The following is a 15,779-nucleotide window of genomic DNA, read 5'->3' on the forward strand; positions in this document are numbered from 1 at the left end:
AAAATCTCTTTTCTTGATTTTCTTATACAATTAGCAATAATGGACAGTAATGTTATTGATTGTTTCCTTTGTTGTTGGTACTTAAGACTATAGACTGAGAAGGAAGGGTGGGGGAGGGAGATCAGAAAAATGGTGCTGCAAGCAATTCTGAAGTGAGTTTCCGTTAAACCTTAAGAGAGGGAAAATGTGAATCAGTTAAAAGTGAAAATTTATGAAGCACTGTCTGCTGCTTTTCTCTCTGTAAATCCTACTTGGTGATTTAGTGTTGAAAGAGGCATTATTTAGATAGAAAGCTACAGCAGATAGAATTTAAACCATGAACATCTGCAGTCAAAGTAAGCAGATTTTCTTGTTTTGCTGCCACTTAGAATTGCTGAAGGTTGTTTCAAATGTTTTTAGAAACCATTTTTGTGAAACATTTGCTGCTGCTTTTAAAAGCTGAGTGAGCAGATATTTCAGCCAAAACTTTCCAGGAGCAGGAAACAAACTTGCTTTTCTATTTATTTTTATTTATATTAAAATACTTGTAAACATTTTAACTTGAGGCAAAAACCATAACAACTTGAATTTGGTGGCAGAAGCATAGAGAACTCATTTTCTCTAGTAGAAATTGTATCCAGTTTTAAAGGAAAAGAAAACCTGTTCTCTGTTAAAGATGAAAGTACAATACAAGTAATACTTTTTTCTCGAGGAAAACTTTTTACCGGTCTGATTTACAGAAGTGGTTGATCTCTGCACCTGCATTTTTCTCTTGACGTTACTCTTTATCAGCTTTCTTCATATTTTCTCTTTCTTGATGAATGAAGTCTTTCCAAATTCAGGAACTTCTCTATTTCTTCTATTTGGCTTTTGATATTGAACTTCTGTGTAGAACACCTTTCCTCGTCTTGGAGTGCACCATCACTTCCTGGAGTCACAGCGACACGTGAAGACTTCTGCTCATGCTTTAAAACATCAAATCCTTCTCCTGCCTGACAGAATACAAATTTAGCAGTTAAAAATATAGTGACATTCAGGTGCAGAGGTTCAAATTGTGATATTTTCCTAAGCAGTAAGCAATTGTATGTGAAGGGAATGATAAGCTTACTTGAATTTATAAAACTCATAATACTACTCAGTGTACTTTTTACAAAAGACAAGACTTAGTACAGAAGAGTGTGATTTAAAGATAAAAAGTGCCTGACAACCTTGCACTAGAATGCAGCTCAGCAAAATAAATAGTTTAATTAAACAGTTTAATGTTGCAATTGACATTTCTATTGCTATGCAATCACTTGATTAAGAAAACCCAAAATCATGAGGCTTATTGTGTTAACTCCCTCTCTGCTTAGCTTTATTGTTTAGAGCCTGAACACTATTAACCAAAGCCAAGGTCTTCAGGCAGTTGGTTTTGCCCATTAAAGATATTCTTGTTCTTTGAGTAGGTTTAATTACTATAGGCACTTCATAGCTCTCTGAGCAAACATGTATGGCAGCACAGTAGCAACACAGCTTTTTGCTTGAGTGACAAGTCTGCTTTTCTACCTAGCAAAATATACAGGTGGTCCTACAGGGAAGTGTAATGGAATAAAATGTAGCTGTTTTTCCCTCTTGTGTAGAGGATTACCATTAAAGGAGGCAAGTCAGACTAATTAGCCACTGCAAAAGTCGCATTTTGGAATTGTGCTGATTATTTTTCATAGGAAGAGTAATTACATGAAGTACCTTCCAGTATAGTGTTAGTGATTATGTGCTAAATACATGCCAAAAATACTACTTTTAGAGGAACCTTGAACTGTCTCAGTTGTCACTCGTGTGTAATATCATGGATTCAGAGTTAACAGTTATTGGTAGGAATTGGTTTGCTGCAATGCAGTAACAGAAGTTTAACAACTTGGATTCTATCTCTCTGGATTATCTTTTGATCCTGTTATTTTTGGAGCCTGTTTGGAACAGCAGTGCTGGATTTGACTGCAGGTGGCAATGCTACTTCTCAGGTGTGAAGTGCTACCTCAGGTGTTTTATACCCCTTAGCAGAACTCCACCTGTTAAACCATGAATTCATCTAAGGAGTTTGATGGTAGATGCTGATGAAGCAAAGGACTCCCTGAGCCTGTGAGGCCCAGAGGTTCTTCCACTGCGACACAGCGAGCTCACTTTTTGACTACATACTAAATGTATGTATGTCACTTTTTGACTACATACCAAATGTAAAAAACTTGAACAAAGTTGTTTTTTTGTGCTCATTAGCACAGCACAGAATACAGCCCCATCTGTTATTCTGTAGAAATTTTGCCTGGTGGTCAGCTAGTGATATGCCATCTCACTACAAAACTAGTCTCTTTGGGTTTGTTTTAAACAAATAATACTTACCTTGGTTAAAACAAAGGTAGGCCTAGTAAGACTGTGCGGATAGGGCAGGGTTGCCTCATAGTTGAAAAAAAGTGAGCAGAAAAACAATTTTCGTTCAAGTTTTCTACATTTGGTATTTCTAAGTGAGAGAAAGCCATGCCCCTTTATTACGGCTTCATTTGAAGACTACAAGCATTTAGACCTCTTTGGAGAAGTAATTGCAATTAGGTAAGCTACACAGCATTTTAATAAAGTTCTGTGACCAGGGGTTTAGAATATAACATAGCTTTTAAATAAAGGCAGCTGTTCAAGTCCTCACGCTTCCTCACAGTACAATACAGGTAAATAGAACAATGCATCCTACTGCCAAGCTCTGTTTAATGTGGTGGCACAGATGTGCAGAGAAGCATTAATTGCTGAGTAGTATGAGTGCACTGCCAAGGACATATGTTTAAACTGAGCTGAGGCTACTTTCCATCTTCCACCAGCCTTTTCACATCAGTCATAAAAATGACAAATTGGAGGAAGGAAGGTATTAGAATGACACCAACAGAGAAGGGAAGAGTGGTCTGTAAAATACCAGGCAGAGAGTTCATAGATCAAGTATTTTGGAAACCGTCTAAGGTACTCTTTTCTTGTCCATCACAGCTTTTACCTAGTCTGTACATAGGGAGCTTTACATGGGAGATAATACAGTGTATATAACCACAATCTGATAACAAAATACATCATTTTAACTAGTTGTAGATTTGATCCACCACTTCTCCTCATTCTCCATTCCTTGCCCTTCCCTTGTGGAAAGAGATCTCCGCCTCAGTGAGGAAGAGCAGGAGAGTCCTGCAAATACAGGCACCATGATTCTGCCTGGTGAAGTGAAACACGGACCGCGCTGTCATTCCCAATTTAGCAGCATCAGCCTTTCCTTCGGGATTTTAGAACACTAACAGCACCGAGGATAGCCAACCAGCTGCACAGAAGTGGGACAACTTTGTCATTTCTTGGAAACACTGTAAGCTCCGACTCAGGCTCTACCCAGAGGAGGCAGCCCCAAGTCCCTGGGGACCTCCTCTAGAGCCGCTTCTGAAGGGGAAGGCCCACTGCAAATGTAAATTATTGTATCACCCTTCCAAGACTAGGTTTAGCATTACCTGTAAGGAAGGTCAAATGTTAATAATGCAGGTGAAGTTGTTCAAGTTATAAACAACATATGACATTCTAACAAGGAACTGAAAGCATAGCATGAACCATTGCTGATGTCATCTCATGCTCTTTTAGGTGATGTCATTATGGTAAACAATACGATGGGTTTTAAAATAGGGCATTGCCACTGCAGCATAAACTAACTGATAGGCTCCGGTTCATAAATATGCTGAATTTTTAGTCTGTGGCAGATTCTTTTAAATAATGTGTCTATGTCAAATAATCAAGGAAACAATGTTTTTTATACTTTTAAAAATACTTCAAAATTATTTTAAGCTTATTTTTTCTGTAGGTGATGATATTTTTAAGGTACACAGTGAACTACCCTTTCTCCCCTCCCAACTAGACTGGTTAGCATCTGCTTGATTCATATGCTGTGACTTTTTCCTGCTGCTTTCTATCAACCTTAATTGTGAAAAATGGTGCCTTGTTGCCCTTTTGATATTATTTTGGAGATTGACTCAGCCTTAAAGTATCCAGATGCATACAGTTGTACAAATATCTGTGGAATTAGCTCACTGAGGTCTGGTCCGCAATATTTTTAATTGACTTACATGTTCTGTGGGAAAAGAAGAATCATAAAAAGCCTTTGCTGTAGCATTCCATTCCTCACGAGGGTCTCCCTGGGGGGCTTGGTGGATACTACAGATATTCAAAGTGTCGGCAGCTCTGTTGAAACTAGGGGAACCTGATTGACAAAAAGGAAATGGTAACAACTGCAATTTAGTCTCTAGGCACTAATTATAAAGCAACTAAACTTCTGCTTTACCTCTGATCTAAAAAAGAAAAGAAAAAGCAAAAAAAAAAAAAAAAAAGCTAATGATTTTGTTTTAAATGGTTGAATCTGTTGCAGGTTCTTCCCTATTCATTTTTTTTCCCATGTACTACTACATCTACTTTGTCTCTAAAGATGGCTGAAGTTTCCATTCCGATTGTAAATGTTTTATACTGTCTTTCATAATTAATTGCAAATTAAAAATAATTTATAGAAAAAATATTTTCTGAGTATTCTTAATATAACTTTTTTTTCAGACCATGCTACTTTATCAGTACATCACCTGTTGATAAATACATACGTAATTACTGCCATCCTTGCATCACAGTGCAGGATGAGTTGCTATAATACAAATATGACATTTTAAATACAAAGGTATTTAAACAGATAAAGAACATCTGTTAAATGAGGAATCTTTTTGTAAATGGATACACCTACCATTTCATGAAATGGGATACCAGCTGTTTATTAAAGACAGAAAGATAGAGGGATAAACAAACACAGCTGAGACTAAGGCCCCTGCAGTGACTCTACACACTGTTAGTAGACTGTTCTGAAACCAGGATCACATTCTTTGCAAAAATCAAAAGTCTAATCTCAAAATTATTCACAGTGCAAATAGCAGCTGTTAACACTACTACACCGATACCGGTCCATCATTGCTGTAATAGTAAAATCATTACCTTCATATGAAAGCAACATTAGCTAATGTTTACGTAGCAGAAAGTTAAAGAGTACCATCGATTTCTTTTGTAGATGAGGGTGGAGAGGAACTCAGCTGTAGTTTTAAGAATCAAAAATTCTTCAGGGTGATCCTGCCCATTTCTCTGTTAATACACGTCTTGTGGCTGCTCTCTGCAGCTTAACCTTTCAACAATTCTCTCTACCTTAGCTCATCTAGAAAGCAATTGGTAATTGAAGGACTCTCTCAATCTCCTGTATAGCTAACAGTATGTATGCTTCAAAGTATAAACATTTTCTAAGAGATGTTGTCCATGTGGATTCTCCTCCAGACAGACATTTAGGGGAGGAAAAAAAAAAGACAGAAAAAAAAAATAAAAGAACAAGGTAAAAGGAAAGAAATCTGGGATGTGGCAGTGCTGTGTACAGCAAAGCCTAACGCAACTCTTGGGTGCCCTGTCGGTGAGATTTCACTACACCCTAGGAGAGGCGAAGGAGCCAGTGAAGTTGAAGCCTATCTAAATTAGCTGGGACGATGACAGGGAGAGGCAGAGCTGGGAGCCAGGTCGAGCTGTTCTGCTGAAGCTCTGCCAGAGGTGGAAACCTGGTGACCTTTCAGGGCACTAGCAGCTCATGTGGGGAGCAAGGGTCTTCCTCAGCCGCTCCAGCTCACTCCTTGCATGTGTAAAAAGACTGCTGACAAGAAAAGGAGCAGGAACACAAGAATTTAAGATAGGGCTCTGCCTAGGCCTAGAAAAAAGATGGATGGATGCTTACGGCATCTTCTGCATGCATTTTCCTGCTGAAGCAGATTCAAAATTTGCCTCTTTAGAAGGAATGCTGCACCAGCTGCACTGACACTTCTGCTACCTTGCTGTCACTACTAGCGTTTAGGGGACAAAAGCTCCCCTGAAGCTAAACTCAGAAAAAGCATGTGACTACAAATCTACAGAGGCAAGAGACCAACTACAGAAACAGACCCTGCAGGCAATCTTCTTTGTGAGAAAGGAACACACAGCCTATGTTATTTTGATTGTATCCCCTTACTGAGGGAAGGAAAAATAGGGAAAGTTGTTGAAGTCCCAGTGAAAGATTTCTCATTTTGGTAAGAAAGAAAAAGCCTCTCAGTAATGAAAAAGCACTAACAGCCAGGGACATTTCTCAGAGCTTCAGAGAAAATGCACTTCTCTTTTCAACGCATTCACCATATTCAAATGGCTCCGAGTGTTCATCTGAATTAAAGTACAAAAAAACAACTACAAACACACACACAAAAAAACACAAAACAAAACCAACTAAACTTTCTTATAAAGCCAATTCAATGAAACATCTACTGGTTCAAAATATACCCTAATTTTTATGCAAAATAAGTGCTTTGCAAAAGGTGCTTGGTGTTTTTCAGATCACATGCAGAACCCTGATATAGCACACTCCACACTGGAGTTAGAAATACCAATAAACATCCAGGTTATCACTGCACATCTTTTATAAAGGACAACAGAAGACAGACAAAGTTTATTTAATCAGATAACTGAGCAAAGAAAAGCCATTTAGTTGCATTTACAATGTGAATTAGACATATCATCTCTCCTATTTCTGTTTTTCCACATAATTAAAATACCAGAAGTTTCACATTTTTCTCATATTACACTAAACTGCTTACATGCAGAAATTTGCAATTTTGATTTTTTTAAATACATCCAACACATACTTCAAAATATGAAGAACTATCTTTCTTACCTAGATGCATTTCTTTCCTGACAACACTTTCGCCAACATTTTGACACAGTGTTTCTGAAATACCCTTTCTGCTTTCTGCCAGAACTGGTAGTTCCTCTTTTGAAAGAGAAGGCTCTTTGGAAGCTGAAGTCCACATTGTTTGACTTCTTACTTGATTTACTCTTGAACAAGAGCTCAGATCTAAAAACTTAAAGTGTACTGGAGTTTTCTCAGCTTTTTTACTCAAGGTTGAAAGATCAAAGGATGACCTTCCACTTAGGTTTACTAAATTTCCAGATGTTCTCATGGGTAAAGAGCATGATTCTTTCAGGTGACCCTCAACAAACTTACTTCCTAGAACTGTACTACTTAGTGAATCTTTTTTCTCTTTTAACAGTGCATTATTTATTGAATTATCATTAATCTCCAAAGAATGTTCATTTTTGATGGACTCTGTGTGTGTATTGTTATTAACATTTTCACAGGGTATTAGATTATCTGTACTACTTCTGTCTGTTGAGGTTTCCTTATGAATGATTATTTCAAGATTGTCAGCGCTTGCTGTAGATAGATTTTCAATATTCAGAGCACATTTATTTGTACCACTGACTGTTTGCTCAGCACTGGCTTGTTCAGGTTGCTTGCTCTGCATGTCATTCACACTTATTCCTCTATCTGCTTTTGCAGATAAATTGAAAGTACCTTTAAGAGGCCTATTAGTGCTACGTTCTTCTAGAATGTCATCACCACTTGCAGTATCACCATAAAGAGTGGGTAAATTTGCAGCATCGGCTGCTGAAAAATCAACACTCAGTAGAGCAGCATTTCTGCTTATGTTTCTGGCATTATCATCGCAATGTCTCCCTTCAATATCTACATGTTTCTGTTTACACAGAAATTTATCCATATGTAAATCACTCAGACTTAACCTTTGTTTTTCTGCTTCCTTTGGTCCGTTTTCTACACAACTGTCACCGTCCAGCAAGCTACAGTCCTGGTATTCTGCCTGATCATCTCCTTTGGTATAAGATAGGATGCCAACATTTAATTCCTTGGCTTGATGACTGCCTGCACTTCTCTCGGGCGCAGCGTTCTCCTCAGTGCCAAGAGCCTCTGCAGACTCTTTGCTGGGTGCTTCAGGCACAAGGGCACTTGTGGTGCATTGTAGGGTACGTGTCTTTTTGCCTGCATTAACACAAGCCCGTTCGTCTGTGGCGCTGCCTAACTCTTGCTTGCTGGGGTTTGTCTCCTGACTTGTAGCCTTTTGGCAGACCCCTGCTATGTCGATGCCATCTGAAAATGCCTTTGCAGTCCCTGTGCGAAGCGCTGAGGGCGGATCGGTGCTGTCCGGGAGCTGGTGTTCTAAGCCTGCTTTCTCCTCCAGCAGCAGCGCTCTGGGGATTGCTCCCAAACTTTCTGCTGCTTTGCGCTCAGTGACACACATTTCCCAGGCCTGTCCTTGGGTAATTAGGTCGGTACCTGTGCCGAGGGTATTCTTCTGGGAAGAAACCTCCCCTTGCTTTTCTTCATGAGGGCTAGCAACATTATCTTCATCCTTGCAACTGTTTTCAAGAACTTGTAAAACTGTTAAAATAAAGATAAATGTGTAAATGTTTGAACTAAAGATAAATGCAAACTTTTTCAGTAACTTGCAAAACATTCATGAACTGTTCAAACATAAAGGATATTAACATTCATTATGTTTTAAGTATGAATTATGACAGTGAAAATATTTCCCAAGAGGTATGTTAGCCTAATTATTGAAAAATCTTCATTATGAATGTATAACACATTTAACAACTCAGTATGTCTTCCTTTCTACATAACGTTTATGGCACTGGTATGCTACGGCTAGTATATTTAGTGGTTTGGGGACAGGCAGGAATAACTAAAGCTTTTCATTGTCAGAAGGGGAAAGGGCCGCTTGAACTGGCATGCAAAAAAGTACTGCAAGAGGCTAAGGGGTGCCAGCCCACAGACCAATATTTCACAGCCCAAGGCAGTTTGTGGTAGCTCTGCCCTTTCATCCTGAACCTCGTGCACTTTTCAGTTTAGCACTACTGACACCGAGAATATTGCTATCGTTAGCACAAGAATATTTAATTCTGGATTCCAGCCTTCTCTTGTCATAGATTGTATCTGTAAAGCATTTATACTTTTGATAACAACACTACTTATCTCTATTGTCCATGTAACATTATTACTTTGTTCTATCTGCACTTCATCCAAGCGGAATGGACAGTCCATTGCATTTTCTCTTCCAACTTCTTCTTCATGCCCAGAAATACCATCTTTCCTTATGTGTTGTATACATTCATTCTCTTTCTGAATAGCCTGTATTTCACCATCTTTTGATTGCTCTTGACCACGCTGACATAAGAAGCAACAACAACAAAAAAGTATTCTAATAGTTTATTAGAGTTTGTGATTACATTCAACATTCATAACCTGAAGTGGGTTTTTTTTTTCAATTAAGATGTAAATAAAAATTGTTTTTTTTTTCAATTAAGATGTAAATAAAAGACCATTATTTTGAAATAAATATGGTTAATGTAACTACCATTAAAAACAGGCTAGCACACTGGAAGAACAAGAAAGAAACTAGGTCATGCTCTACTACAGCTCACAGAGGAGGGAAAAAAGACAATTTTGAGAGGAAGAAGTGTGTGATGTACATGTGCTGACTGGATCACTCCCTCTGCCAGCAGGCCAAATCAGTGACTCATTCAATAATTACATAGGGGGAAAAAAAAATCCTGCTAATTACACTAACACATGCTAACCACTTGGAGTTTGTAAGCTTAGCTTTGCAGGCAAATAAGGCTTATGAATTCTGCAGTCTCTGTCACCCAGTTCCTCATTCACTCCCTGTTGATTTTTGAACCTGAATTTGAGTCAGGTGTTACATTTCATAAAGCTTTGTGAGAACTCCAAGCTGGACAGTGGAAAAAAATACTAATAAAAAGCCACCCAAGGTAAGAAGGACAATGCATCCCTTCTCCGGGGGTGCTCTTTGGTAGCGGAGCAGCAGAGAGCACGCGATCACCCTCGCCCTGAAGCTGGGCGGCAGAAGGTGCTGCAGGAGAAGCCGCGTAGCGCTGCGCTCATGAGGCACGCAGCAACGCTGAAGACCAGGGGAGACTGGAGGAGGAAGGCTGCGGTGGGGGAGGGAGTCACCAGCACCGTGCTTGGATGCACCACGCGCAGAACACCAAATAACCCAGTAAAACTGTGCGCGTTACTCTTGTGGAGTTACAGAAGAACTTACCCCGTTCTCTGGTATGGGCTGAGGTGTTGAGTGCATCTGAAAGGGGTTAACGTTTTTAGAAAGAGAGAAACGTTATGTATATTTACTGATTTTCAGAAAGCTGAATACACCTTATTTCTATTAACTTCAAGTGGCTGTTCAGCACTTCTAAAAATAAGTTCCAAGATGTTTAAGTTAAAATTACTAAATATTAAACCTAGATTTTATTTCAAAATCTCTACCCTTTATTTACTAAAATGTAACTAACATATCTAAAATTACATTTTCCTCAATGGCATATTTGACATTATTAAATTCAGAACCTTCTCAAAATCTTTCTCTGTGCATATATAGATATAATAGATAACATATTATATAGACTATGTTATAATTACATCTATGCTATAGGACAACATATATTATAAATAAAATCAATATAATATGAAACATTTTATATACTTATATGCATAATAGATAGAACAATCACAAGAATTTCAGATTGTAGTAGGTGTAAAAATATATGCACGTTTTGTACAACAGCTGCCATAGTTGAGATCTAAGGTGCACATTAACAACACGATGTCTTTTTACCTTATACTAAACTAACTTACTACAAATACCAGGTGCAGTATCACAAATCAGAGTAACTGATATCTTCTCCTGCAGCTCCTGTAATTTCTGGGCAGTTTTCTACAGCAGATTTGGCTCAGCCTAACTGCTTAGCTTTTGAAATCTCTTGAATTTGCCACAAGCCAACATAAGATACACTTACATTGTGTTCATCAAACTAAAACAGAAGACCTTAGTTAATCTTAATGTTCATAAAGTGAAAATTCTTATCTATCCTGTATTAGAGGCTGAAATTAGTTCTTCTGAGTAGAAGCTTCCACATTTCCAAGGAACTTGTACAGGTAAAGGGCCGGTTGCTCTGCACAGATACTACTTGAGAAACATCTATATATTCACGAAATGGATTTCATAAACATAGATTACTTAAGATAAATGCTATTAACTCACTATTACTTAGTACTACTTTATTATTAAGCTTATTAACGGGAAATGAACATCTCAAGTTTTCATGTAATGAGCACCCATCAAGGAAGGGGAACTTGTGTACAGTAAGTTTCAATGGGGATCTTGGATCATTGTTTACATCAGAGCAATTATGTGAGGAGAAAAAAAAAAAGAAAGAAAAAAAGAAAAAAGGGAGATTAATGGATACCAGAGCTAGATTATGAACTGTTATGTCTCTGATGCTGCAGATTTTTTTTTTTAAACAAGGGGAAAATGCTGCAGCTATTAGATACACTTACCTGAAGATTTTCTGCTTGATCAGAACACTGATTTTCCCGAGAAGAATGATAATCTTCAAGAGATCCAGAAACTCCTTTAAGGGAATTCAGCTCATTTTTCATAGCAGCTATCTCTTTTCTCATATTTTCCTCCTACAATAATTGAGGGTACACAGAGCACACTGATCTTTACTGCATGTTCAAACATGAAGGACAGTATCTTACAGTATCAACAGCTTGGCAAATGAAGGTGAATCCTCATGCTGAATAATAAAATGAAGGTCCAGATTCCAAAGTAGTCCTGTATAAAGAATACAACAACTTTGAACCCTTTCTTTCAAGCCAGCAATTTTAACCACATTTTCGTTATCTCACAGAGAATCCTTTTACTAAGTGGTCTCTGATCACCTTTTACTTCAAGCAGTAGCTCTTAAAGAAAGTAGGACTTGTATTTGTACCTTGGTTCAATTTGTTATTCAAAAGTGCTAGTCAACCTATGACTATGGATGATTTACTTGATACTACTTCTGTAGATAGACAGAAGTACCTGCTACCTTTTCAGTTAATATGTGTCAGCTGCATCTTAAGTTTTAGTACAAAAAAGGAAGACGACAAGATGCAAGAATGAAAGGGTTATTTGACAAATTTCTCCATTTAATTGGCAAATGCTTTTTTCAGAGCAATGTACATTAACATTATCCATGATGCTGCTATACTAGAAGAAATCAAGAAATACAATCTTTAGTTAGCTAAAGCAGAAACAAAAAGTTATCTTCTAAAGCTTGGTTGGAAACATTGCTGAGAAATAAACAGCAAATTCCCTTGTCTATACACAAAACAATGATGTAAGACTCTCACAGAAAACAAGGAGATGGAATTTTCTATCCTCAGGGCAATTATCATCAAAACAGCAGTTATTTTGTAGCCTTCAGGTTATAAGCCTATATATAACCGCCTCCATAGTACCTGAACTCAAGGAGTATTAGAATAACAGGATTAAAAGAACAATCCAACATAATTTCCACAAAACATTTCCCAAAGCCTTCTACAACCTCAACACCTTTCTGGCAGTAGGTGCCAAATCAGTAGCAATAAAAGACAGACAACAGCCTATTAAACAAATGCTACTTAGAGTGTGATATTTGTACATGTGAGACATTTCCTGTCTTATTTTAAAAGAATTCATTTCACACACATGCCTTTATTTTTGCAGAGGATTTTTACAGCTATAGTATTTTGCCAAATCCTTGTTCATACATATGAGGAGATGAATTCATAAAGACAACAAGGGTTGCCATTATTTTTTTTTAATCCCCTTTCATCCCATAGCCCATTTTGAATGTTTCCTGACAAATGAGAACCTCTGTCTTCATGCAACCCATCTCTACCTGATTCAAACTGAGTTTCCATTTTTTCTGAGTATAGTTCTTCTGAAGGACCTTAGTTTTCATCCTGTCCGACCACGCGGATGTACATCCGGTGTTTAGCATGAGTCACTGAAGTTCCCGGCCCTCGTACAAGAGGGCAGCCTGGAAATGTTGGCACACACTGCTAAATTCTGGAGTAAAGTCAATCAGTGTAAATGGAAAAAATACATCAGCTTCTATTCCTAGGTAATGGCAAGTGCGCAATTCAGGAATATTTCTAAATGCTAAATTGAAGATAACATATTCTTGATTTATAGGGTTGCAGGAAATACTGTTCCTTGACAGCACAGAAGTCAACATCTTTACAAAATGTACCTTTTAAAATTAATCACTTCTAGAAAAGTCTGTGTTACTGAAAAGGAAATTTATATTTTAAAAATTGTTTTATTTCTACAGTATTTTCTTGGCTTTTAAGAATTGTCTGAAATGCTTGATGACCATTTCAAAATGCTTTTAATACTCTAATATTTAATTTAATAAACCTACATCTTTCTTCCAAGTTCTTAGTGCCTTCTCATGCTCATTCTGAAGATTAAGGAACTTTTCTTCATATTCCTTCGCCTTCTCCCTTTGCAGCTCATTATCTCTTTCAAGGGTCTGCAATAAAATTAATTATCCAAAAAATAATCAATACCACATTAATGAATTTTGATGTGTTTTATGTTGCTTGGACCTTTGCTTCTAACATGCTGAAAGTGCCATACAGATCAGTGATAATGTGCTATCTCAACAATAATTTTCATAAATTAACAGAAAGGTGCTTATAGTTTAGCTAACAGGAAACAGGGGGAGGTTATGAGAAAAGAAATGGCTATAAAAGGGTATAAAAACACTTGCCATTATTCAGTTTCACTGCATAAGTTTTAATGTGCTGAAAAAGTAATATAAAGTACAGAGATGAGAAATATGAAATGTAGCACGATATAGGCCCAATGCACTTAAAGAAAAACTACCATATAGACAAAGAACATGGTTGGTTTGCTTATCAGTGTTTCTACTCTAAATTGCTTATTAACCTATCCTATAAACTGCATTACATTTAAATTGTAAAATATATTTCTTTGGACATCGAATATATATATATATATATATATATATATATATATATATATATGATTATCTTCATTATATCACTGAAACAGAACAAAAGGTCATTAAAGCAACAGTACTATTTTATTAATTTCTTTCATGATAGCAACTGTATTTAAACATTTTTTGGTTAACTATTTCATCTTTACTCATTGGACATCATCATACAGATAAGTTACAACTGACTGAGCTATGTCAATCAACGTAACATTTCTCACATCTTGGGTACTGCTGGAAATTTTATCCTACCATGTTTTTATATCTTCTATGCAATATGGAAGATAAGGACTAACTGCATCAACTGTCTACTAAACAGATGATACAAGCATACTTGATAATATAAATATCACTTTAATGCTCACATGTATATATGTATATTCATGTGTACTCATATATACACATGTATTCACCCATGTATATGCACACATGTGTTACACATGACTTTGCTTAGCTGCTTCAAAAGTCCACCTGCAAAGTGTTAGGTAGGGTAGTAAACTCCAGAGGGCTTCTATTTTACTTACTTTTGAATAATGTTATCAATCTACTTGATTCACTTGGCAACAATTTAAAAATACCTGTAGTAGTTTATCTGCATTAATGCCAATATATTTTACACGTATAGCTAAGATAATTCAGAAAACCTCATCTGAATGAGCATAGAAGAAATTATTCAGAATCCAGAGTAAATCTGTTATATTGGAAGCTACCTAAAAAGAAGATAGAAGCTATCTGAATACTCACACTGATGTAGCACCTTTCATCCAGTTCTACAAGGCAGGAGCCCAAGGCCTCCTTTCTTTAATAAACTTGCTCTCATATCAAGGATCCTTTTACTTGTGGCCCAGATTCAACCTTCTGTCAGGTGGCATGCTACAAATATTTACAGCATAGCTCTTAGGATAACATGAGCAGCATATTAATGTGCAAAGCTAACACTGCAGAAAAAAGAATCATCTATGTTACCTAAAGCTTTCCTTGAAGAGCTTCTCTTCTAAGGCAAACCCTGGCCTTGCTTATTGACATACGGAATCACTATCTGAAATGCCCGAATATTTAGAAGCCCTTGCAGCTAACAGTCCTATCCTACTGAAACACCTCTGAAATAACAATAGTTTCAAAATAACCTACTCAAAATATCTTCTTACAATCACAAAGAAATGTAATTAGAAGTAGTATGGAGATCAGAAAAATGAAATCAAACCTATATCTGAAAGGGTTAACTGTAACCCTTTTTATATCCTGAAGATCCATTGTAGGAATATCAGCAGATAAAATATTTTTTTTTTCCTATAAGCAAGAGCAGCATCACCATCTTCATTATTGGTTCAGTATTATTGGTGTTGTTGCATTGCTGAAGCATGAAATTTGTGAAGAAAAAAAAGCACATAGTACAAAGCAAAGCCATATCTGTTCTAAATGTGTAAATAAAATCAATCCAATATTTTTTAGATATACCCATAAGAAATATTCTAGTTTTAGAGATGAAGACAATGACTATTCCTAACTTGGAGAAATACTGAGTCCAAGTATCCAGTTGTTGGAATAGTGAGTAATCCTGGAAGGAGAAGAGATGAGTCAGTACAAGGGCAGATGGTCCAATACTGGGTATACAGATCACTTAAGCGATGGGAAGCAGAACTTGGCTAAGTCAGAGTTAGCACCATCTTCTTCGCTGAGGTCTCTGAGTTTTAAAGTCCTTCAGGTTTCCTACCATCATCATGTTTATGCACAAAGATGTTGGCTTTCAAAATACGTAATAAGAGTTTTCTTTTCTTCCAACCTTTCAGACTGACGAAAAGTTGCGATAACTTGTGGTAATGCATTAACTGTGCCTATCAATTTCTCTTTTGGACAAACAGACTTTCATCAAGATATGCCAGTATTCTCTATAAGAAATCTATCCAAATAGAAATAAATACCTACTTCCTATTTAACTTAAGTTATTAAAGAAAACAAATGTTGGAGGAGTCAATGAATAGAATAGAGCATATGTTAAAGCCAGTTGTATAGAGAAGGGA

General features: G+C 37.0%; 1 protein-coding gene across 1 annotated transcript in view; it reads right to left on the reverse strand.

Annotated features, from left to right (window-relative positions):
- Positions 1-744: 744 nt before the first annotated feature.
- The window catches only part of CCDC73 (coiled-coil domain containing 73), a 44,152-nt gene continuing 29,117 nt past the window's right edge, over positions 745-15,779 (reverse strand). Inside the window, exons 12-18 of the mRNA XM_088525899.1 lie at positions 13,159-13,269; positions 11,267-11,398; positions 9,975-10,010; positions 8,911-9,076; positions 6,728-8,290; positions 4,082-4,219; positions 745-967 (exon numbers count right to left, since the gene is read on the reverse strand). Coding sequence (XP_088382025.1) covers positions 768-967; positions 4,082-4,219; positions 6,728-8,290; positions 8,911-9,076; positions 9,975-10,010; positions 11,267-11,398; positions 13,159-13,269 — 2,346 coding nt within the window. The 3' untranslated portion in view covers positions 745-767. The remainder of the gene's footprint in view (positions 968-4,081; positions 4,220-6,727; positions 8,291-8,910; positions 9,077-9,974; positions 10,011-11,266; positions 11,399-13,158; positions 13,270-15,779) is intronic.

The sequence above is a fragment of the Tinamus guttatus genome, unplaced genomic scaffold (genome assembly GCF_059628265.1).
Source record: "Tinamus guttatus ecotype Peru unplaced genomic scaffold, ASM5962826v1 Tinamus_guttatus_pri_ptg000240l, whole genome shotgun sequence".
Taxonomy (NCBI): Eukaryota; Metazoa; Chordata; class Aves; order Tinamiformes; family Tinamidae; genus Tinamus; species Tinamus guttatus.